The sequence below is a fragment of the Pseudoliparis swirei genome, chromosome 18 (genome assembly GCF_029220125.1).
Source record: "Pseudoliparis swirei isolate HS2019 ecotype Mariana Trench chromosome 18, NWPU_hadal_v1, whole genome shotgun sequence".
NCBI lineage: Eukaryota > Metazoa > Chordata > Actinopteri > Perciformes > Liparidae > Pseudoliparis > Pseudoliparis swirei.
Genome location: NC_079405.1, coordinates 13,692,575 through 13,716,668, shown reverse-complemented (window position 1 = coordinate 13,716,668; position 24,094 = coordinate 13,692,575). Strand labels below are relative to the sequence as shown.

Below are 24,094 nucleotides of genomic sequence, written 5' to 3'. Positions count from 1 at the left end.
TCTATTAGTTGACCTGGCCACACATCAGTGTGCACAAACACAGGCTTACACACCATGACAGAGATTCAATGATCAAAGATATACAAAATAACAATTAAATCACAGAGACAACAATGAAATGTTACCATAGCCTTTCCTAGAAGTACTACTAGAAGTAGTTGCAATAGTAGTACTCATGTCATATTTTCACTCACTAACAAGAATAGATTGATATTCAAATAAGCAAGCAGCATTCATATGTATGGAAATCAAAACAAAACCCCACTGAACAGTGTGAGAAGTCAGAATATTCTGGTTAGATAACACAGTAGAGTTGTGTGATTGCATAGGAAAGGTCACAAAGTCCCCAGATTTAATAAGTGCCTTCCTCTTTGTTGTATAAGCGCCCTGCAGGGATCACAGCTGAACACAGTAAAGATAGTCATTGTGTGAGATACAGAAAACAGACAGCCAGGGGTCATCTTAACATAACCTTCTTTGCAGAGTTATGCACCGATTTGAGCCAAATTATCTTTCCTTATTTCACCCGTACACTTTGACCTGAACCAAACAGATTGTATGCATTTATTAAATGGGCTGTATGGAAAAGCCTCCATCTACACGGCTAAATCCTCTGCTTATCTATGTGGTTTCTCAGTCATCCTTAGCTTGAGTGTGTGCATATGTGAGTGCATGTGTCAGTCAGTAGACACTCAGAGGCAAGAAAGTGGAAGAAATTAAACTAAGTGCAGCAGAGATAGAAACTGGAATGGTTTTCTAGCCTTGGGTACCCCAAAAATGCTAATTAAGCCACAAATCACAAGATAGCACATGATCACATCCCCAGATGAGTGTTGAGCTAAGCACAGCAAGAAGCCATTTTAAATCCAGCATTAATCTACGCTATGTCTCACCCTCCTCACTACCCCCATAGCATTCACATGCAAACCCCTGCTCAGAAAAAAGATGCGGCTAGCATTAGAAAAGAAAGAGGAGGAAGAAAATTAAAGGACAGAAGGGAGGAGGGAGCTCACGGAGAGGAAAAGAAAAATTGATTCCAGAGGAGAGGCGAGTGCTGAGGAAGATCGGTTAAATTCATTCCATAATTAAAGCTCCCGTGGACAGGTCTCCCAGGTATCTAGGTATGGACATAAAATTACAAAATAAAAGTTAAATGTACATGTATAAATTCTCAATTCTCCTTCAGTGATGCCTTTTGTTGCACCTTTACTATGCATTTCTCCTACAGACACATGCACCAATCTTATTGTATCCATTTTACTGTAAGTGCCACCTAATTGGAATGTAAATATGAGCTTGTGGTTTCCACAGCAGCTATTGGCTGACACAGCAGAGGCTGTGGTGTGCACATGGTTAACCGACTAAATGGTCCTTGGCCCTCTCTGCTTTTAAAGTGCCCCTATGCTGCAAGAGGCCAGAAATGCACCTTTTTTTTTTTTAAAGGAAGTAAATGGCTTCATTTATAAATATCAGAAAATTGGAGACATTAGCACACTCAAAATGTGTCACACATGAGGATTTCTTTTTGTTCAAATCAATTAACAGTCATTTATAAATCCTGCCTTCTTGCTGAATGAAATGTCATTTTCAGCACTCAGATGTAGAAACCGAGGGCGTTTGGATTCTAAAATGTGTAATAGCTTTCTTGCAATATGCAAAGAGTAGCTTCTACCCCAATAACTTCTTGATACATCTATATTATTTATCACCCCTTGCAGGTATATGAGCTCCCATTTAAATGAGTCATGAAACTCGACAAGACAAAGAATGACAGGCCAGAGTTTTCTTTCTCCTGGCTGCTACTGCTGGAATATGAAGCTGGATCATCCTAGATTAGCATAAATGTCTTTGAGATTGCAGAAAAATAAGGGTGCAGGTCGTTTCGGATTATATGTTGTTGTTGTTGTGCGTGCTACATTTAGAGTGTTTAACTTACTTCATACTTGAAGCTACCCAACAAGAAGTGTGATTAATGAGCCGCATTACAGACCCAATAATTACAAAATTACAACAATCTTATCTCATGCATATTTATGACAGAAAAACGCCCTCCAAAAAATATCAACCAGCCCTAAGGCACCACTAGCCAACAAAACAACATAGTACAAAAATCAGGCGTGAACCACTCTGAGCTGTTGCCCTCTATAAACTCAGTTTACCCCCCCACAGCCATTACTCTATGTCTTCCAGTTGTTCTGCAAGCTAAGCAGGGACAACAAGGGCTGCATGTTTACACAGCAAGAGCCCTTATAATTTAGAATATAGACAGGAATCAATTGTTAACAGTGTAATTCAATAAGCTAGACTAGTAGCACAGGATAAACAATCTAACAAGCCTGGAAAACATCAGTGAAGTGGAATCAATGCAGTACTAAATCCCATCAATTGCTTCTATACACTTACACTCTCTTGCAGGTGCAATTTTATTCTTACATGCCTCTCAGCATTTTAACATATAATTGTCAAACAGTTTTAAAAGTCAAGCGAAGTATTGCACATTTTCCAGCATTGTGCCATTATGCAACTATCATGGCCTTGCCCCCTGCAGTTAACTCCTCACCTCTTGGGGGGGTATATACACTCATTACAAAGTAAGTCATCATGATTATGAGTTTAAAAATGTGCTGAGCTGCTAGCTAGCTCATTCCAGCTCATCAGCATAACCACATTAGAGAGGAAACCTGTGGGCTGGCAATCTCAAACTTCCTCAATATTGAAATCCCAGCAGGCCAAGCATGCCCACATCCATTATGTTGGACCTGAGCCACCAACGAGGTCTAATGTGTTGCCGCGAGGCACACCGACGCTGTGTGACACCTGAAATTAAATTAATTAGGTTCACATAACAAACCTGTCGGTCCAATACATCAATCTGCCCAATACAGGGAAACTAGAATAACTGGCTCTATGTATTGCTGTTGCTGTACATCGGACCTTAGCTTTATGTATCCTAATGACACATGACCAGGACACTGTTCTCTTGACATGCCAATGTGACAATACACACAATCAACTCAAAACAATACCTCACTGATACAGTGTTGGTTCAGGGTACAGGAAGCCCTAATTTATTTCCATCCTTAACATATTTATCTCATCTGGAGAAAGGAAACAGATTGGCAGAGGCAGTGGGAAGTAAGATGATTTGGAGCTCAATTTTGCTAAATTGGTTGCTGCCAGCATGATACATCATAGAGAATTAAGATGCCTCTACCCCAGCACAGAACTTCGGCAGCCATATTGGCACATCTGTCTTAGGCCCACCCCTGACGGAGACAAATGGACCAATTCTGGCACATAAAGGCTGATCCAAACTGCTAGCAATAACCAAGATGAAAAATGAGACAGCTTGGGCCCTGGCAAAATTCATTTTTAATAATTAGTGTTCCTACACCTCTCATTTTCTCAGAGAATGAGTGCAGGCATAACTACAGGTTGACGCAACACATCAACAAGACTAGAGGAATATCGATGACATTGTGTTGTGCTTCCATCATCACAGATAATGGCTGTGACTATAAATGTGGGGTTGTAAGACAGAGTATTCTCTCTATGTTCTCCCAGGAGGAGGAAATTAATCAAGTCCAGAAAGAGCTGGGGCTACGGGAGGCAGGAGAGGAAAGTTGCAGGATGAGAACAACAAAGTTCAAAGTTACTAAGGGCCCTACTGTAAATGAACAGAGTTTCTATTCCCAAAATTAAAGGGAAACGGTTTCAATACAGGGCATAACTCTAGAGTGCAACACAAACACACACAGTCAGGGTAAAAGTCAAGACAAGTCTATTTTATTTATAAATCACAATTTCACACGTTCACCTCAAAGGAGTTGCAGTAGCCAGAAGGTGACAATCCAGGATTTTAATGTGGTAAAGTTGTTGCCTTCCTAAACACCTGACATGACCTGGCCGTCTGACGTGTACTGGTAGTGATGTTTATTATGCCACCACCAGTGTTAAGTCTTACATTTAAAAAAACAAAAAAACAATACTTGACTGTTTGCACACTTTTATAGTTTTGGACGGTATAATCGGTTACCAGCTAACGGAACAAACAAACACCTGATTGCATCGCCTTGGCTCAGCAGCTAGAGACACAGTTATTGTGTTATTTTTTATCGAGCTTCAACGTCACGTTTACGAACGTTTTTTCCAAGAAATCCACGTGAAGCCTTAATAAACCTTCAAGTCATGGTTACGCCTGTGAGACCGAGCCGAGGCGCTATCTGTATCGATCAAAATGAGAGCGCATCTGATGTTCGGTTTAGGCCGGCCGGGGTTAAGCCAATCAGGGGTTGCATTCATTCAAACACACAATCCATCAGTTTGTTTTGCAAACATACCTGGCGGAGAGCTGCACTTCACTGAGTGCACCCTTTCCATGTTGGTAAGAATTGACTATAGATATCGTAGGAAATGGCACTTCAGGAAACAGTCCTGCAATCAACAGTCCGTTAGTGGTTAAGCACAGCCTGAGTAACGGAGCACTAAAGAAGAATCTGTTACTTTAAAGCTGAACTCAATGTTAGCCGGTGAGGTTGGGAGCAACCCAAGGCTTCACCAACCAGCAGACTGGGTGCAGTCAAGCAAAAAAAAGACAGACATATTATGTAAATGAATAGTGATTGTGGAAAGCGATGGAGTGATAGAATATGTTCACCAAAGGACCTACTAATGTATATGTATATTTGTGTTACGAGGTAATGCAACAAATATTGCTGAAACAACTGCTTCTGAAATGTACTGTATATTACAGGGCATATTGTATAGGTTATGGGACTGGATGATGATTGGAAATTTAATTCAACTGATGTTCAGCTGCCATTAGAAGTATTTCATCCTGGCAGAAATCTGATTTAACGATTGGTTTGCAGCGTTGCTTTGGACAACAAAAATTGTGGCTCAAGATTCACTTCACAAAACAAATCCTGCATAAAACCTTAAGATATAATATTTGATTGCCTCAAAACAATAGTGGAGTAAAACATCATTATTTAAAATAAATCAGATTTCATCAATGAAAGTGTGGCAATTTCTCCGGAGTTATGTAAAAATCACCTCCATCTTCTTATCCGTGAAAACTCATAGGAAAACCTCAGTTAGGGCTGATATTTTTAGCATCATCCCTGAAGAGTCTGTCCCTGTATCCCTGTATAATATGCCCCATACTTTATCCTCCATGCATACCCCCGATCACAGCCCCATAGTCAGGGAGCTTTGCTTTAAAGTCAAGTGCTTCTCATACATGGAGGTCTACTGGGGGCAATCCTCCTCTCGATTCATTAACTCCAGGAGGCAGAGCTCCTTCTGTCGGGCACCATGACAACATGGCATTGCTCTTTTCCCTCCAGTCTTTGCAGGGCGGTGTCATGGCGCAACAGACAAAGTGCACTGCCTTCACACGCATCAAGCCAATTTAAGGTTGTATGAATCGTAGGATTTAACAAATCGACCAACATAGTTGCATTTTGAAACTGAAACCAAAACTCTGAACAAATTCATCACAGGTATTTAAAGCAAACAACTCTGCTTTATAAAGACTATATTAACAAGATACATTGACCAATTGCAGAATAATGTATGATTGACATGTTTATCTCAAGAGCTGGGGGTACCTCATCAGTGCAATTTTAGCTTTGTATTTTAAAGAAGAAGAAGAATGTGATGGATCTGAAAGTACAGAAAGTGGTGCAGCAGTAGAATTCAGGGTCATTTCAAAGCCAAAACAAACAGAACTGGCAATTAAGAGGACTGAGAGACCTAATCTTGTTTTGCATCCTATAAAGTGCTAATTAAGTTGGATCAACATACCAATTGATTGAAAATGACACTTCATTACGTGAGACATGAGTGGAAAGATTACTAATGATCACAGGAATCCTCAGTGAAGTGGGAAATATAATCCACACGTATCAGACAATCGCAGGCTCTTTCAGTGGCTACAGCAGCTTGTCGGGATGGCTTCCATCCAAACATCCATGACTGCTGCAGTCGGAGCTCTATCAATGCAAAGCACAGAGCTCTGAGTATGGAGTGCATGGGAATAAAATCACTGGAGGTGCAGTGTCTAATAGCTATATTATTCATTTGTGGAGGTAGACTACCATAACATCTGAGGGGTTTGGGCTACAGTACAACGTGTGCTCTTTACTGCATTATTAATTCCCCAATTAAGCACAGTTCACATTTTTTCGAATCAACATCAATAATTCTTCCTGTGAGCACAGCAAGAATATCAATATTTCATTGGAAATGATTGCTTCATATCAGTCTGAACTCTGAAATGGCATGCAAGTTAATTCAGGAATTAACGTAATCTCATAATGCAGTGAACAAAAAAGAAGGAAAAAGAGAGTGTAGATTATATTCTCTGTGTTAATGTATAATGTTCCACATCTAATGCCATTACGGATTTGCTTTGCTTTTTCTTATTTGTTTTGTATTCTACACTGTTAAACGGGATCAAGCCGAATGCTTCTGTAAATGCACATTAAGGTGCTCCAACTGTTGTGCTGTAATTAAACTAGAACAATAAAGCAACAAGAGTGCAGTCAAATGCAAACTACTGCCTATATTGGCCCAAACCATAAACCGGAGGAGCTAACAGAAGATGTGAAAACCTGCAGAGATATAAAAAGGGGAAATTATGCATAGCCCTGTGCCTGAGGCAGTCTTATGGTGAGTATGATATCATCCCTCTCACACAGACACATACACACATAGACACACAGACACACACATACAAACACCCTAAATAACTTTTAATCAAATTTCAGAGTGCAGGTTTTCAAGGCTACTTACAATGATGTTCATAGCCAAAGCACACAAGAAGGTGACATGTCATGGAACGATACAAGCTCCCATAGCACGGTGTGCCTTATTCCTCAATGCATTGAGCTAATGTGTAAAATGCAAGGGTAATCTTTCTCATCATGAAGACTTTAATAACATTACGTAATAAAAAAACTCAAACCACTGTGTCATATACTACCCAACATGTAAAGCAATGTAGAAACTTAGCAATCAATGTTATGTATTATTATATAGTGTCCATTTAAACTTCTACAGCTCGGACATTTGATCAGAACAAAACTAAGGATTCAAGAGACCTCCTAAACTTTGACTCCCCTGTATTTCCTAGCTAAATTGTTCCTCAGTCTTCAAACAGCTCTCTCCGGCAGAAGTGTGTCAACTGCAGGATACATAGTGAAGGATGTGGGAGGTCTGTGAAACAATGGGTGATATTCTCCCCTGTATGTTGTGTGTCTAGCTCATAGAGATGAAGTCTATTTTGCATCAGTACCTTCTAGCTTCAGGCTAACCCGACTGTGTGCATTTCTTTTACACTCACTTGCACGGAGAAAATGGCCTTAATAACCATTTAGATGCTATAGCACGCTCCTCTGTCGCCCATTCACAGCCTAAGCCTCTAATTACCTTTCCAAAGCCATGGACATTTCTGTGTTCCATCAATGCTTCCCCTTTTCTCAGTACAATCAGCCAGCTGCATTCAGTGGTAGGAATCAGTGCTCTGCACGAGCCTAAAATGTCCCAAATTATCTAATGTCAACCACTTCCACAGCTCGATGTTTGTTCATTTTGTGTCCGCCCTCCCTGTCTAAAAACTTTTAACATTAAGAGATCCTATCTTCTCCAAATTACCAGCTTGCCTCTCGATAATAAATGACACAACTGCACACAGAAGCAAAGCTGGATATTCCCTCACAACAGTTACAGAATGTTAGTGAGTATTATATCAGCCTGCAGCTTCGACTGTTCACAAAATTACACATACTTTTCTATCAAATAAAAGACATGCAGCCTTTCATTTAACTCAGCAAAGAAATGCACTAAATCCAAAAAAAAAAGGATGTCTCAATTCGAAAATAAAGAAGAACCAGTCGTGAATAAGATTAGATCCTGCTGGACTTGGGATTGGTCCCTCTAGTGAAAATGTGGTGAAAATTGTAATTTAAATAAGCAATCATTAAAGTAAAATCAAAGATCTGCACAATGAAAAAAGGATACACTTAAGATGGAAAGAAATATAATGCAGCTATGGTTTCCTGCAGTGTTGTATAGCAGTAGTGGGACACCAACCACTGACATCATGAAAGAATGTATCCACTTTTATGAAAAAACAAACATAAACCTTTCAGAGTTCTTTGCTCTCTTTTTGTGTTTCCTTTTTCAGTTGTTGCCTTAAACTATTGGAAAAGCAGTGCCAAAGACTAAATATTCCATCACTACAATAATGCTCAGAGCTGTGATTCACTCAAAGAGCAGAGGGACCAAGTTTGATATTTGCTATGGGCTGTTTTTGGACCTTGAAACCTGTAAATAAAATTTAACTCACTGCTCCTCCCTTCCTGAGCTCTTCCCGTGAGGTGCCCTCGATCAAAGCACATAACCTCTATTTCCCACCGGCGCTGCTCAATGGCCAACAGAGGGCTGTGTTTGCACTGTGTTAATGTGTAAAGTTGAATGTGAAGCAGCGCTCTTCAAGAACATGCATGCCTGATTATCAGGACTAATGCCCGCCAAAATAAAACGCATCTGCTGGTCTGCCCAAAAATGCAAAAAGCTAAGAAACTAAGAATGTACACACTCAAATATGATTGGTCATATTGTCGAATCAAGCGTTTATATATTTTTGCTAATTGACCACCCTCAGTTTAAAGTTTCCCTGTACAGGATTCATATTAGTATATGAGTATTATACATCATCTCTCCCTCAGTGTATGCTGTAATCTGAGCCCAGAAGCCTAGTACCGTTAGCTGTGAGCACCGTTAGCTGCTAGTGAGCAGTCTTTTGCAGACAACTTTCAAAAGCTTATAACAAAGCTGATCCCCCTTAAAGACTTCAGTCTTTACAAATCAATGTGCCAATTTTGATTGAAAAACACACTTCACCACCCAAATGCACATATGCCACTGTGAGAATATGTATCAGCATTTAAGTGCACAAAATGAATCATTCATCAGAGAGTACATCGGCTTGTTCACTTTGGGCTGCCACTTCAAACCATTTTTCCAAGGTAGACGGCTGAGAGATTAAAAGGGAGAGGAAAGACTACATTCCTTTGCCATTAAAAGGATGCATATTATCCACAATAAAAGCATTAATTAAAACAACTAATTAAGCTCGGCTTTCACAGCTAGGCCTTGTGTATTTCTTATCCAATACACTTTTAAACAAATGGAGGACTGCAGAGGACATCCATCCTAATGGTCCCAATTGTGCTTTAGGCAACTTGTTTCACTTTTGTATTTTTAAACATCATGTTGTTGAAGAGTAATGGTAAATATAGATGAACTGATGGTCATGCATTTCAATTCACAGAAATGAAATGCCAAGTCTGTTAGCGATAAAGACAAATATGGCTACAATGTGAAAAAAATGTTTTCAGTGTTTTTCTCTCTGGTGAATTAGTATAATTATAGTTACTAAGGGTAATGAAAACATACAGTACAGGTACACAATTATATGAATGCCAATTGAGGCTTTCTGGCTACAGAAGTGAGGAGGAAATAGCGGTTTCTGTAAGAATGGTCGACAAAATGAATAATATGATGTGCAAGATACAGCCAGTCAAATAAATGCATTTCCCATCCAACTGAAGTCTCTGGTCAGCACACAAATGAGAGCTCACCTGAATAGGACCAATAGGGGTCACCAGCTGCCCTCCTGTCCCTCATTACGCCCAAAGTCCCATGGTGCCTGTCTTCATCGTGGTGTGGTTGGCCACCTGATGTAACTGTGGGAGGCAGACACAGAAGTGAGAAACTCCACAAGGAAAGAAACACTTCAATCAATGCAGGAACAAATACTTTAACAGCTTATTAAAAATGTACATGGCTGATGTCAAAAGATGGCAACAATGTGGCTAGCGATTTAGAAATTAAAGGATCGTTAGTGCCAATGCAGAACGAAATGTGTCCTCAATGCAGCTTCAGTATGACAGTTGGGGTGATGGATAAGTGTGTAATGTGCCCAACTTTGACACTGCCCACTGAGGTTCATCCCCTCTCTCCTAGGGATGGGCAACAACAAAAATAATATATTTTCTCGAACTTCCTCTTAACGATGGCAAACCCTTTATATGGGAATAAAACATGATTATACTGAACCATAATGTACTTGTCATGAACAGATAAATGATTGTAAGTAAGGCTCTGAATTAAAAAATGTCATTGGAAATATAAATGTGTCGTTATGGAACAAAATCCATGTTTTTTATATTGAGATATTATATTAATAGATTATGTTTTTTATATTACTTTCTTGTACACTATGTATGCTCAAGCTTGTAGATTACAGTTAAAGTACCTCTCTACTTTAGTTTGATAGAAACTTTGAGTCAAAGTGGCTCAAATCTCTTCTCAAATTGCAGCTGTTGCAGCTACTCCCCGGAGGGACTGTAGCCCCCAGTGCTGACAGTGACTGAACAATACTTAAAAGAAAGATAACTTTTGACTATGGATATATCTTCCTAGTCTCACAGACTGAACGAGCGCAAACCGAAGCAGGAGCACAGTGGTGACAATGTGCGGGAAATAATCCTTTGCTTTCAGCCCAGATGTCAGCATTTGACACAATGCCTTAATGGGTTGTAATGATCTTCACAATCCAGGATCTGCAGACAAACAAGAGGAGCGTCTCTTTCGGCCCCGATGATACTCTTTGCTCTTTTGCAGTTAGAATCAAACAAATAATGTTTCAGCAGCAGCTGAGCTGGGAAATACAAACATTTCAAATAGAACGGACTGTCAAGATGTTTGCAATGTCAGCATGTAAGGCTGAACTTGAGAAGGCCAAACTTGATTAATAAAACTCATTATTGCAATTTCTTTCAAGAAAATCATTGATGTACATTTTTTGCATCTCTGCAATTATTTTTTGGGACTGTGGTGAACAAAATTAGATCGCACCTGGAAACCCAGAATGTAATCATCGATTACTCGATTTATCTAGCAAAGAATCTGTGGAAGAATCAATTCCTAAAATAATGCATAGCTGCAGCCCTATACACATGCATGTACAATGTCACAATGGCTGGCCTGCTAAGTTCCTATGTGGAAAGTTCATTCAGTCACATCCAGACAATGTATGCTATCAGGAGTGTAGACAATCAGCCCTCTGTCTTCTGGGCACAAATGTCTCTGGAGCTTCTGAGGGCCAATTGCCCAAAATAAATCAAACATTGTCCATAGAATTACAGCGAATGCTAGAGGCACAAAGTGTCCTTAAGCATACACACGCGCAAGTCCCAGACTTGCAATAATCAAACTCATTGGGGAAAATGTGCTCCACAACGGATGCAGCCGGTGCCAGTCGGGAAGAAAACGTCTATAGCACAAGCCATTGTCAATCAGGTGATCAAGCAAAACAAGAGAGGGTTGTGTTGCTTCGAGCGGTCAAAACCCAGAAATGTATTGGCTAATATCGGTTGCCTGTTGCTAGAAGGACGCAAACAATTGGGTCGGCAGATTGTTTCTGTGTAAAAGGGAATGGCAGGAAAAACTCAAACAAAAGCAGAGATCACTATCTGCCACAATAAAAATAAGGCAGAAATCCCGTTTACCAGCGACAATACACTTTAAAAAAAAATATATTTTAATAAGCTGTGTTGTAACAGCTTTTTTTGTGCCCTCAAACCAAAAAAAAGGCTCTTCTTGTATGTCTCAGCATTGAAAGACATCACTAGCAAAAGAGCTATATACCAACCAGAAATATGATGGCACCACGATACAAATAATATGTACATAGCATAAGGTTATCTCCCAAAACGGATCCAGATGATGCATGTTTTAAGGATTCCATTTAGGTAACATATGTGACAGATGCTATGCATCACGACACTGTAAACATGACGAATGTAGATCACCCATAGTCTCGTGAGCTTAAAGGCAACTTCAGAAAAACAGCACAACTCCCTGGACTCCTGAAGCTAAACCTCCTTAAGACAGTCAGTTGGAGTTCATCAGCATCCGCAAATATCACCAACACACACACACACAGACGCACACACCCCTCCAGCCACTTAAGACAAGCTCAGCTCTTACTAATAGTTGCATCATTATTGGGAATTAATTAAACTAAGCACTACATCAAGCTCAGTCTTTCCCTGTACTTAAAGTCGACGCATTAGTCTAAAAAAAATTGCTCTCCACAATGGTATGAGCCACTTTGAGTGTTTTCCAAATCAAATTCATGGTCAAATTAATGGGTAAAGTCATAAATGGCTGCTTTGTTACCTTTACACATATCAATTCACGAAAGGGAAAACAGGGGTCAACATGAAGGGTGAAACAAAGATGGCGGGTGTCGCTGTACACTTGCAGCATATTGGAAGGCAGGTTGTGAAACAGGAGGGCTGCACCGTCTTTGATCGGAGAGCATAGGAGACAGCACCATGTCAACAGTTTACTCTCATCCATGTCAGCTGTCCCCCGTGGGCAAAGGATTAAAGCCACAGCATCTCCGATAGAGCAGAGCAGACAGACAACATAGTCGGCGCTGGGCCTGAAGGAGACTGAGGAGAGCTGCACAGCATTCAAACAACATACATCAATCTTAAAATCCAGAAAGCGCAAGTGAATGGCAATTATGTAGGTTAACCGATTGCTGAAATGAGATGCTCTTTCCAGAGAGCTTGGCCCAAAAGGTATTTTTACATTTAGACATTGTGAAAACCCGGCGTATTTTTTACATCTGTGCGTTCTTTGGAAGCATGGAGCAAATGAAAAGCTTCAAAACACCTCCAGAACAACAACTTGTACAATATCAAGGCATACAAAATCATTTTCCTTTTTTCATTGCCCTAAGGGCAGTTAAATCATCTGCACCACTGTGAAGCCATGCTATTTGTTCCATAATATCACACTCAACAACAAGCTAAGAACCCCTGAGAGCCCTTGAAAAACAGCAGCCTAACAACAACCACAGGAACATTTAGCTTCCATTAGTCATTGGGGGACGGAGTTAAAATATCAATCTTGTTACCAGCGCTAGCGTAAGGTATGAGGACAGCAATGTTGGCTTGTCCACGTCGCCAGGAGGATTGTTCAGGGATGTCAAAGTTATTAAATGCATCCTGCATTTACAATTTACACATTCAGTCGTGCTGCTGTTAAGGTGTTTTAAGTAACATCTCCTCGAGCTTCAAGCACCTAAAAGCTCACGATAGTTATGGATGCTATTTATTCCTCCACTGGGATTTTGTTTCTACAGATTGCATATTCACTCAACACAGTCGATTCCAGATTAATTAACCACAACATGGGCTCAAAATGCAACAAATAAACAGAAACATATTCAAATTGCTGTCCTAATTGTGTAGTGCCACTTCTGAAGGAAATGCAAGATTCACTCATTCTTTACACTAACATCGTGTTATTGCTTGGCCCATCAGCAACAAACGGATGTCAGATGGGACAAACATTTGATCCCACTTACAAATGTGAATTATGTGAAAATGAGAACTCTAATCACACAGTAGAAGTGCATTATATGTAGCTAATGGCTTATAGAAGCTGAAAATATCAAACTTAATACTAGAAACAGACACTAGGTCGAAGGAAAACCCAGGCCTGTTATTTCATGATGTCTATGTTCTTATCTTGAGTAACTGGCAAAGCCACATATACAAAAATATAAAAAGTATTACCATCTAAATATAAAGCAAGGAATCTCTTCTCCGTCCGACTGTCCGTCCTACCTTCCTTCGCATATCTCGAACTGCTCTTCTGATCTACTTCACACTTGGTGGGTGTATTGCTGGGGACCCCATGGAGTGCTATTTCGAATGTGGTACTATTTGGACAAACAACATGTTCAATTTTAATAAACAAGCCCACCGGTCTCTGTGCAGCAGCACTTCAGGGCCTAATGGCCGATTCTCACGTCTCACAGCCACTTTCCCAACGGGCGTTATTTAAAAGAAAATTACCATTTATTGGGAATCTAAACAGTTATTTTCTATAAGAAGTAGGGCTGCAACTAACGATTATTTTGATAATCGATTAATCGGTTGATTATTTTATCGATTAATCGGATAAAAAAACAAAAACTTTAATTTTCAACCCTTTATTCAAAACAGGGTCCGTACGGTCATGGAAAACCTGGAAAAGTCATGGAATGTTTAAATGGCTATTAGCAGGCCTAGAAAAGTCATTGAAAAAAATAAAATCCCAAAATATTTGGAAAAGTAATGCAAATTTGTTTTATTCAAATGTTAATTTACACGGAATATATACGGTATGCTTTGGAATTATCATTGTTATTTTAAATACTACATCTTCTCACTTTGTCACGTATAGACAGAGTTTTCACATAATGTTTAATCATGGAAATGTGGTTTAAAGTCATGGAAAGGTCCTGGAGACCCACTGGTCAGCATGTGGATGAACCGTCACAAACAGACTGACAGCTTTCCTCTCCTGAGCAGTGGTCCCCATGTGGACCGGCCCCCTGAACAATATCAGAGACGCGTTACGATTTATTATTTTTTTCACCTGGCCCGCTGCCGTTGAGATTGCAGTGAGACGCGGAAAAAATGTGAAGTGGTGCTCTTCGCAATAAAACATCTTTGATGGGACGTGTCGAGTCTCGGCCAATCAGCGTTCAGATGTCGACAGCGTTTGGGAAGTTAGGTTAGCTTGAATGTTAGTCCGCTACATCTGCTGCTGTCACGCTGCAGCGATACTAACAAAGTACCCGTACGTTAAAAACGATGTGATTTAGCAGATTTTTAGTATCGATACTTCATTAAAAGAGCGCCCGATCAGAGCTCACGCGCTGCTCCGCTCCGTTAAATGTTGACTGCACGCGCAGTGCACGGAGCGAGTGGTGTCGTGGCTTATCTCCGTGGAAAAATATTTTCCGCTATCCGCCACGGAATAAATAACCACGTTTTCTACGTTATACTCTTGTGGAAATGCCACACACGTCGTGACATGTAGCGCCCTGGTGTCTGGGTTCATAACGTCACCCGTAGGCGCACTTAGCTCCGTGAATGTCTCTGACTACCGGAATGACTTCCGCATCCAGCGCCACTTGAGCAGCGCTGATTGGCTCTCACAACGCAGCGTTCCGTCTCTCATCTCTCTCCGCTCCGCTCTTGTTTCTCCTGCGCCGCTCTGCGCTCAACTCAACTTTTTTTTATACTCCGCGACTTATTGAGGGCCGTAATAATCGCGCGACACAACGAATCGATAATGAAATTCGTTGCCGACTATTTTAATTATCGATTTTTATCGATTTTATCGATTCGTTGTTGCAGCCCTAATAAGAAGTGCTTTTTTTGGAGGGGGGGGGGGGTTGTAAGTTATTTCAGGGTAAAATTATTTAAATAAGACATTTTTATATATTAATTAACATCATACAACTGTATTTTTAAGGGGGCCTTTTAGTTTCGCCTCCAGACAGTTACATGTTGGCCTGTTTCACTGTTGTTCATCACAGTGAGTTGACCTGGGTGTGTGACCCCACGATGTAATGGCAGGTGTATTGCTGAGCACCTAAGGAAGCACAGTGTGGAGCGCCAAGTTGTTTGTGTGAGCGCTTTGCGAGAATGTGGCAAGCAGAAACACCACAGGCCAGCGTTCCTGTTTTGAACTGGCATGTTTTGAACGGCACAGTGAGAATAAATGAACACTAATTAGGCCCGCACACAAGGAGCCATTAACTAATGTATTATTTGTATCCATCCAGAGAAAAGGCTGAATCTATCAATAGGTTATAGTTATAATCAACAAATCCCATGAAAAGAGCAAAACCAATAATGCATTAGTCAGTCCTCTCAATCCTTCACAGGAGTTCGTCCATTGTGTATTTGTTGAGAATTATTTTCCGCTGCACGGGTGTGAGTGAGTAATTACTGAAGCAGGATGGTGTGTTCGGGTTTGCCTATAAATAAACTACAGTGCCCGTGTTAAGAGTAATGAAGGAATGTGTCACAAAGGAAGAATAGTGAGGCTCTGGAGTGTTTTTAGGTGTTTTGGGGTATGGGAAAAAGCTTATTGTAGGTTTTGGGATTTGTTGACCGGAAGAAAAATATAGAATATCAACAGAATTAACCTTTAAAAGGAGAATAGGAGAGGGTTGGGCGATAATTCAATATTTTGATTCATCATCTTTCAATGGAATCAAATCGTGTCCAATCATGTAAGGTATTGCGATACACAACTACATTAATTAAATGGATAATGTAAAGCATATACTAACTAAACAACTTAAACTCATTAATGCAATCAATGTATTGTCTTTATTTAATCTGTATTTGTGTGTATGCATGTTAAAAGGTCAGTGTAAAACTGGATTTTCTTTTTCTTTTTTTCTGTTCTGTTCATTTTACACGCAAGTTCTTAAGTAAATGTGTAATTTAATTCACACTGCAGTACACAGACTCAACTGTTTGGTTATTTCATGTAGACTCATTATTTAGTGAACTACCATAACATAAGATACATTGTGATATCTATCATAGTCGAGATTGTATCGAGGAAGAAGATATTGGCTTAATCACCTAGATATGGGTACAAAAGGATAATCATCGTATCATACACACACACGCACACGCACACGTCCCCAGCATTGCTGCTGTTACTTTGTGTTGTCAAAAGTCTTTATCACCAAGAAAGGATCTGTTTATTTCAGCTTAATAATCAAGGGAAAGTGAATGCACTGTGCCAGCGATAGGTAATGTGGGCCGACGCTCCTTCACTTGTCAACCAGGTGCTCAAAAAAACTAAATGTGAAACAAAACTAACTTCCCTGAAAAACGAGCACTTTATTAAGTGTTTCACCAAAACGTACAGTGGCATAAAGTCAATTATTTTTCAACTCGTCAGTCAGCGTTATCATCTTATCTTTGACATTTTCCTCCACCATCGGCCGGCTTCACTTTCACACAGCTACATGCAGACACCCTGACGGTGTTTTCTGAGGGAGAGAGAAGCACAACTCATGCACACCACTCATCCCCATTTTCTCATCTTTTCCTTTAATTAGAGGGAGAGGGAAGGCATATCGTTGAGTACACTGATTAGACCAACTGCAGCCGTGACATATTTTACATTATTCCGTCTGAAATAGTAGGAAAGAGAAGGGAGCTGTGTTTTTCAGAGGCATCATGAGTGTATAGAAGGGCAGACTCTCTATGTATATGAGGAACAAATGTGCATACTGCGGGAGACAGTTGCTGGAACAATCTCATCTGCAATGCATGGCATCTGTCAAATGTGAGAACATCTGCTTGGCTCTCTGTTATTGTGAATAACTAACACGTGTATTTCTGACAAACACGTCTCTATTTCAAATGTGTTCAGTTGATTTCAAACGCCAAACACCTGACTCATCCGGCAGTGTGTGAAAGTTGACATGGTTACCAGGGCGAGTCAAGACGGTAAAACAATGTCGGGGGTCTAGCGTAGAAAGGGAGTGAGTGGAGCTTGATCTTCAGTGAGCATGTGTTTCTCATTCCTCGGGAAGTGGGCGATGTGGCTCGTTATTGCCGGAAGTGTTTGAGTCACACAAGGACCGCGGACTGGAACTGCCAAGATCAGCCAAAGATACGGAACAGAGGGAGCCGAGCCTTAGGGCTAAAACATCAAGCTCAAAAATAATAAAGCAACAACTCAAATCCCAATGCAGATATTTAGGCCTACACAGCTAAAAGCAAACAAGCAGTTTCAGCAAAGAGGACACTGGCACCCTTGGGCCGAAAAAAAATGCAGCCATATTAAGTGAAATTAAGCCCATTAGTCTAGAGACTGTGCCTTCAGTAACTCAATGAAGAATACAACTAAAATGACAAATTCTAAAAACTAAACTAAAATGTCCCTCCATGGATTAATGGCTTAATCTTAGTATTTTATCTTCTTCTTTTGCATAAATGAGCCGCTGTGTGCATGTCAAGGCCTGTCTGGCTTCTTTGGTCATCATGTTAATTGACAGGAAATGCTACCACACATTCAACAGAGCTGAGCTAAGACGTTTTTGTCAATGCCACGCAGGGTGCTGAAAACCCTAAAATACAACTTTAGAGTGGGATATAGAGACAAGTAGAAAAAGATAAGTGACAGAAACTCAAACCCAACTTTTAAATTAGTGAGAAACACGACCAATCACACACCCGCTTACACACACACACACACACACACACACTCACATTGTGCATTACAGACTTGGATCTGCTCCCTAAGAGAAAGCATTTTTATTTGTGTTTCATTGAGGAACATCAACAACAAACCAAGCAGAATAGGAGGACGGTCAACTTTTTCATTATGCAGGGCTCCAGACTAACTTTTTTTACTAGGAGCACAGTGGCCCCTAACTTAAAATTTTAGGGGCGCAAGCAGAAAATTTAGGGGCGCACACAGGGTTTTTCCTGGGTCATAATGGGTCTTCGGTGCTCCCCAAAAAAAATGTTTGCGCGCTATGCGCGCACCATCTATTCAAGCAAATCGAGCTATTGAGTGTGATCAGCAGCTGGCCGATCTGTCCATTCACGCACCTCACAGTTGTGTATTGATCAGACAAGAAGACACCCTTATCAACTCCAGTGGTTCCCCTACCATTATAACAGGGTGAAATCTCCACCCGCCACTCTGTAATTTTCGTCTACACCCCCACCCCCCCCCGTCAACAATTCTCGGCTCGCGTGACAGAGCGATGCGCGCGCCGACATCGAAGTTCTGCCGTGATGCGCGCACACGGGTGAGCACACTCTCACCACCCCCCCCCACCCATTGATTGAATGCATTCATAGAAAGCAGTTTCTTTTAGGAAACGGAATCAAAAATAAATATTACTATGCAGCATGTTCTCTTTTCAATACCATCTAGGGTTTGATGATGTTATGATTAGAGATGCACCGATCAGGTTTTTGGTGCCGATCACCGATCACTGAAATCAGTATCTGCCGATCACCGATAATACCGATCACCGAGTCGATTGAAGCATTCTATTTATTGTGTAGCATTATTGCCTAGGACTATGAGGAAATACATATATAAAGCAACTCAAACATTAAAGAAATTACCGATTTCTTTAAACATTTAGGACTTTTACTTTGAAAAATGTCCTAATTGATACATTAAAATTGTTTGATTGCTATTGTAGGATTTCAGATATGTATGGAACACATCTGCATTATTCATTTCCTGGAACTCTTGGGGAAATCTATATACAGGACTTTTCTTAACATACAAAAGACTGACTAATTTTGATAAACTCTTCCTTGGTCCAGTAAAAATGTTTTAATGTTAGCATAATTTAAGCTAAATCTCAGAAATGATCTATAAAGATACAAAATCAGTTCATTGTTTACTTTTATATGTTCGTGTATGATTTGTCGACATCTTATTTTGAAAAACGGATGTTGTTTCACATGGTTCTTTCCGCTAACTTTGCAAAACCGGATGTTGTCACTTAAATCCTTCCGCTAACTTTATCAAAATCCTCGCGCGCTCCTGATCGAATGCGTTTACCGTCAACATCAGTCTGTAGGGGCAGACATGTGAGTGTCGGCTGAGTTGACCCAGAGATTCAACTCGGGGACGGGGACGCCGCTCGGTGGTGAGGATCCCCTCGTGGACCTCTCACTCTGCGGCCCTCGCCCTCGTTGTGTCTCCGCTGCGGTGCGCCTCTTTTCACACATTAGCCCCCCCCGCTCTCACACACAGGCCAGCCTTCTTCTTCGGTTTTCGTCTCCTTTCTTCTTCTTCTGGAGTTAATGTCGGTTAGCAAACCAGTCATTCAGGCATTACCGCTAACTATAGTGGGCTGAAGTGTAGAACAAGTTTGTAAGCAACAAAAATATTTAATAACAAAAAAAGAAATCTGCTAATTTACTGGTCGCGCATGCGCGAGTTGATGAAACATTTACTCGCACTGTGTCTAATTTTAGGCGCAAAATGCGACCATTTGGTCGCAGTCTGGAGCCCTGTTATGCCACAATTGCTTTGTTGTCTCTTCTGTAAATGTATCTGAAGAAAAGCAGAAAGGGTCATCTCTTCATAATCAAATTCATATGCGTCAACAACTGACAACCCACTCTCATTTCAGTCACTCGCATTTCCTCTTCAAAAAGTTATATTGTGACTATTCATATTACCTGTGATACTGAAGTCAGAGGAAATCAGACCCGAGCACTGCAGCGTGTCATGCATTAAACTGTTCTTCAACCTTCTACGACAAGGAATAAGAGAGAAACATCAACAACTCGTATGGAGCGTGTGGGGGAAAAGGTTGAGATGGGTCCGTGCATGAAGTATGATTAATTTGCTATTGTTCACGTTGTATAATTAACTATGTCTGTTGAGAGGTAAAGCCTGATCTCATTGGTCGACTTGTGCTAATGCAAATGTTTTCTGCTGTGATTGTTCTTCGATAGCAGATGCTGCTTAAACTGGTTAACGCTTTGCCAGTGTTATTGTTGCATTGAATATACACGTGCGATGCAATTCCACGCACCAAAACGTTGACTTGCTCTATTAACCAACTTGAAAAATGAAAATTGAGTCAAACAAACAGAGACAGCTCACCTTCAAAGTAAAATCCATTAAATGATACATTTTAGGAGAACTAAATAAAATAATTAAATAGCATGAAAACTATAAAACAGTTATGAAGTCATATTTCTGCCACTTTACTCCAACTGATCTTGATACATTCGCCAATGGGCTCGAACACTGGAATTATGTGAATTATTACTTATTCATAATAAACGGAGACATACACTTAACTCTGATCCCTAGCCTTTCTTTAACTCAATAAGAGTGAACAGGGTCTCCAACAGGGTGCTCATGTGTAAGCTGCTCACAACACAGTTCTGTATTACAAAGCGTGTTGAATGTATTACACTTAGTCACTTTTCAAATGTCTTTCTTTAAAAAAAAATATAGGTTTTCTTTCTGCTGCCAATTGGCATCACGGTAACATGGATTTCAGGCCAGCCAATCAGCTCCCTCCCATCGAAAAACTCTTTTTCACACTGTTGTCATCTATTATTAAGTAGTACCAATTTGTGTTATTGCCGCAACTTGTTAAATAACATTTAATTGATTCACAGTAGGTTACACAGAGTAACTGCACACATGAAAAGCTAGGTTAAGTTGTACACAATATTTATGAGAATATCAGCTGGTTCTATTACCTCAGTATTTGTGTCAAAGCACAACAGGATTCATGCTATATAGTCATTGTAAATGAAAGAAAGAAAAAAATGGACTCTTTTATTGATCATGTGGGGAAATTCTTCTCTGCATTTGACCCGTCCTAATTATTCAGGAGCAGTGGGCTGCAGTGAAGCGCCCAGGGAGAAACTGGGGGTTCAGTGTCTTGCTCAAGGACACTTCAACATGCACCTATGTGGGGAGAACGGGGATCGAACTGGGTACTTTGTGGTTACGGGATGACCACTCATCCCCATGACCTACAGCCGACCCCATGCTGTAGTTAATAAACAGGTTTTGAGTTTCATTCATATAATTAACAATACATTTCTCCTGAACAAACTCTCTTTTTCATATTATGAACTTGTGGGGGAGGAACTATTTAGATCCTTTCAGAGAAAAGTAATAATACCACATTGTTAAAAAAAAACTCTTACAAGTAAAGGCATTGCACATGTTACTTATGTAAAAGCTATAAATCAGGAAGGTTTTCAGGAAAGTCTTTAAGAATTAGTACATACACAAAAGTTAAACTCTTCATATCTGCATTAGGATTTGTATTTATTCATTTATTTCATTTTACGTAGAAGTTAAAAGTGCGAGTAATAAATAAACTTGAAGGATTTTTAATGGGATAGCTTAGTGGCATTATTGTCACGACAAAAGAGCCAGCAATAAAGTCAAAGTTCAAGGTAAATCAACACCTTTTACAGTAGACTCATCACAATTATCAGGCCTCAGCTTTATTGAATAAACAAATTGATAATATAAAAAATCTTTACATAGGCAGTTTATTTAAATTAAATTGTGGGAAAGTGGCAGAAATAGGACTTTATGACAGTAATACATTATGTTAATTATTTAGAATATTTGCATATTTAATTGTGCTTTCCATATATCGATTGCTAGAGCAAACACATTTGGAAATGTGCAACCTTTACTTTGAAGGCGAGCTGTCTCTGTTTCCTTGACTCAAATTAAATCTTTTAAGTTTATTAATGTAACAAGCTGACGTGTTGATGCATGGAATTGCATCGCACATGTTTATTCAATGCAACAATAACGCTGGCAATGCGTTCGGCAGCATCAGCTATTGAAGAACCAACTCACAAGTAGCAGAATACATTAGCATAAGTAGTAATACCCCTAAACAGACATTGTTCATTATACAATGTGAACACGGGTAAATTAATTATACTTCATGCACAGACCTAGATGAAAGTCTCCAGTGTATTCAGCCTTCCTTTAAAACAGAAATATATATCTAGAAATAACGAAAAGAAAGTACCACACATCCTGGCATTCACTTTTTCTTTATGCATAAGAAGCTGGTACGGAACTATTGTTCTATTGTTTGACCAAAGCTGACTCTTTTATCAATTAAAACCAGCATGACTTCCTGTTGAGAAGTCTATGTTTCACAACATAGCCATTCACATGCAGACTGAACACAATAGATGCGAACATCTCAGAATTGGTGAAATGATATACTACATCTCAATTGTGTCAGTGTGCTTCAAAACAACGTACGATAAAGTAAGTGCATTAAATAGCTGCCGCGCTGTCTGATTGAGTGCTTCAGGGGCTCTGATGAAAACCATTAACAAGATTGAACAAATTCAGGGCTTGTGACCTCTTTACTAGACCAGCTATAGCGTGTTCCCTTTCCAGACTCCAATAAACAATCCTCAAACATTTCTCCACTCACAGTGGCAGGACTGTACATAACAGCTCTCACAATGTCAAGAAAATTTACTGTGTAAAGTGAGGTTTTCAATTTCCAATATGTGGCAATTGGATCGCCTAAGTGCCAAGAGCTTATGAGGTCATTCCTGAGGACACGGTGTGCAGCTCTGCATGAACTGTCTCGCGATTGATTCGGAAAGAAAACCAGCAGCCTCTGGTGGATACATTACCCTCCTCATGCATTACTGGTGTTCATGAATGGTGATAGTTGATTACTGGCAATGTAGACGGTTCCATCGAATGCAACAGGTAGAGCATGACACTGATAATGCCGAGCCGGTGATTTGATCGCGAAACACCCGAGGTGATAATGTGCTGTTGTAGTTGCTTCAGGAAAGGGATATTACTTAAAATATGTGATATTAGATCAAATAATACTATAATATAGCTACAAATTCAAGAACAAATGTGGGGTCAAATAGATGTGGAAAGGTGCTTTATTAGAAAACGCCATGCAGCCGAATACTGATGAAAGGTGAGACAATGGGAAAAATGGCACCAGGAGGTGTCGGTGTTTCAGCAGCCGTGCTCACCTATGTGATGGTTCTAAATCTTGCGGGTTTAACTGAGACCTCCTACTGCTTTCACAGCGGAAGTTTTAATGGAAAACCGACAACAGAAAGTCAAGGTCCGATTGGAAAGTATAACAAACATTTTGGTTTCGGAAAAGCAATATTGATAAGCACCTTGGCACATTGCCCTGAATACAACCGTGATCAATCCAAAGCTAAACCAAACAAACGGAATGTTGACGCGTGCAAGTTTATTATGGCGATATGCCTCCTGTTATCCGGAGACATACACCAATGCCCAGGCCCAATTCACGTGATGGCGGGTGAAGGAGGCCCAAGCACGGCGGATCATGGGAGCAACAACACCCTCCCACAGGCAGGCATGGCCAGCAGAGAACCTGCTGGCTTTACCTGTGTCTGCTGAGTCTGCGTGCTCTTGCTGTCCGGGGGCTACGTCGGAGGCCGGGGGCCACAGTGCCGGGCGCGGAGAGTCGGGTGGAAGAGTTGGTGTGGCGGCGATTGATGTCTGGGTGACTCGCGGACGGCTGGGAGGTGATGGACGGCGTTCTGGGAGCCGGGAGCGGAGGGGCGACTGCGGAGCGCTTGCCTTGGGGGGACTACCAGCGCTGGAGCCGAGCCTGGAGGCTAACGTGACGGCA

The 24,094-nt window shown here is 40.5% G+C and overlaps 1 protein-coding gene across 1 annotated transcript in view; it reads right to left on the bottom strand.

Annotated features, from left to right (window-relative positions):
* ca16b (carbonic anhydrase XVI b) overlaps positions 1-24,094 on the bottom strand; it is a 113,641-nt gene that overhangs the window by 68,168 nt on the left and 21,379 nt on the right. Inside the window, exon 2 of the mRNA XM_056438494.1 lies at positions 9,651-9,755. Coding sequence (XP_056294469.1) covers positions 9,651-9,755 — 105 coding nt within the window. The remainder of the gene's footprint in view (positions 1-9,650; positions 9,756-24,094) is intronic.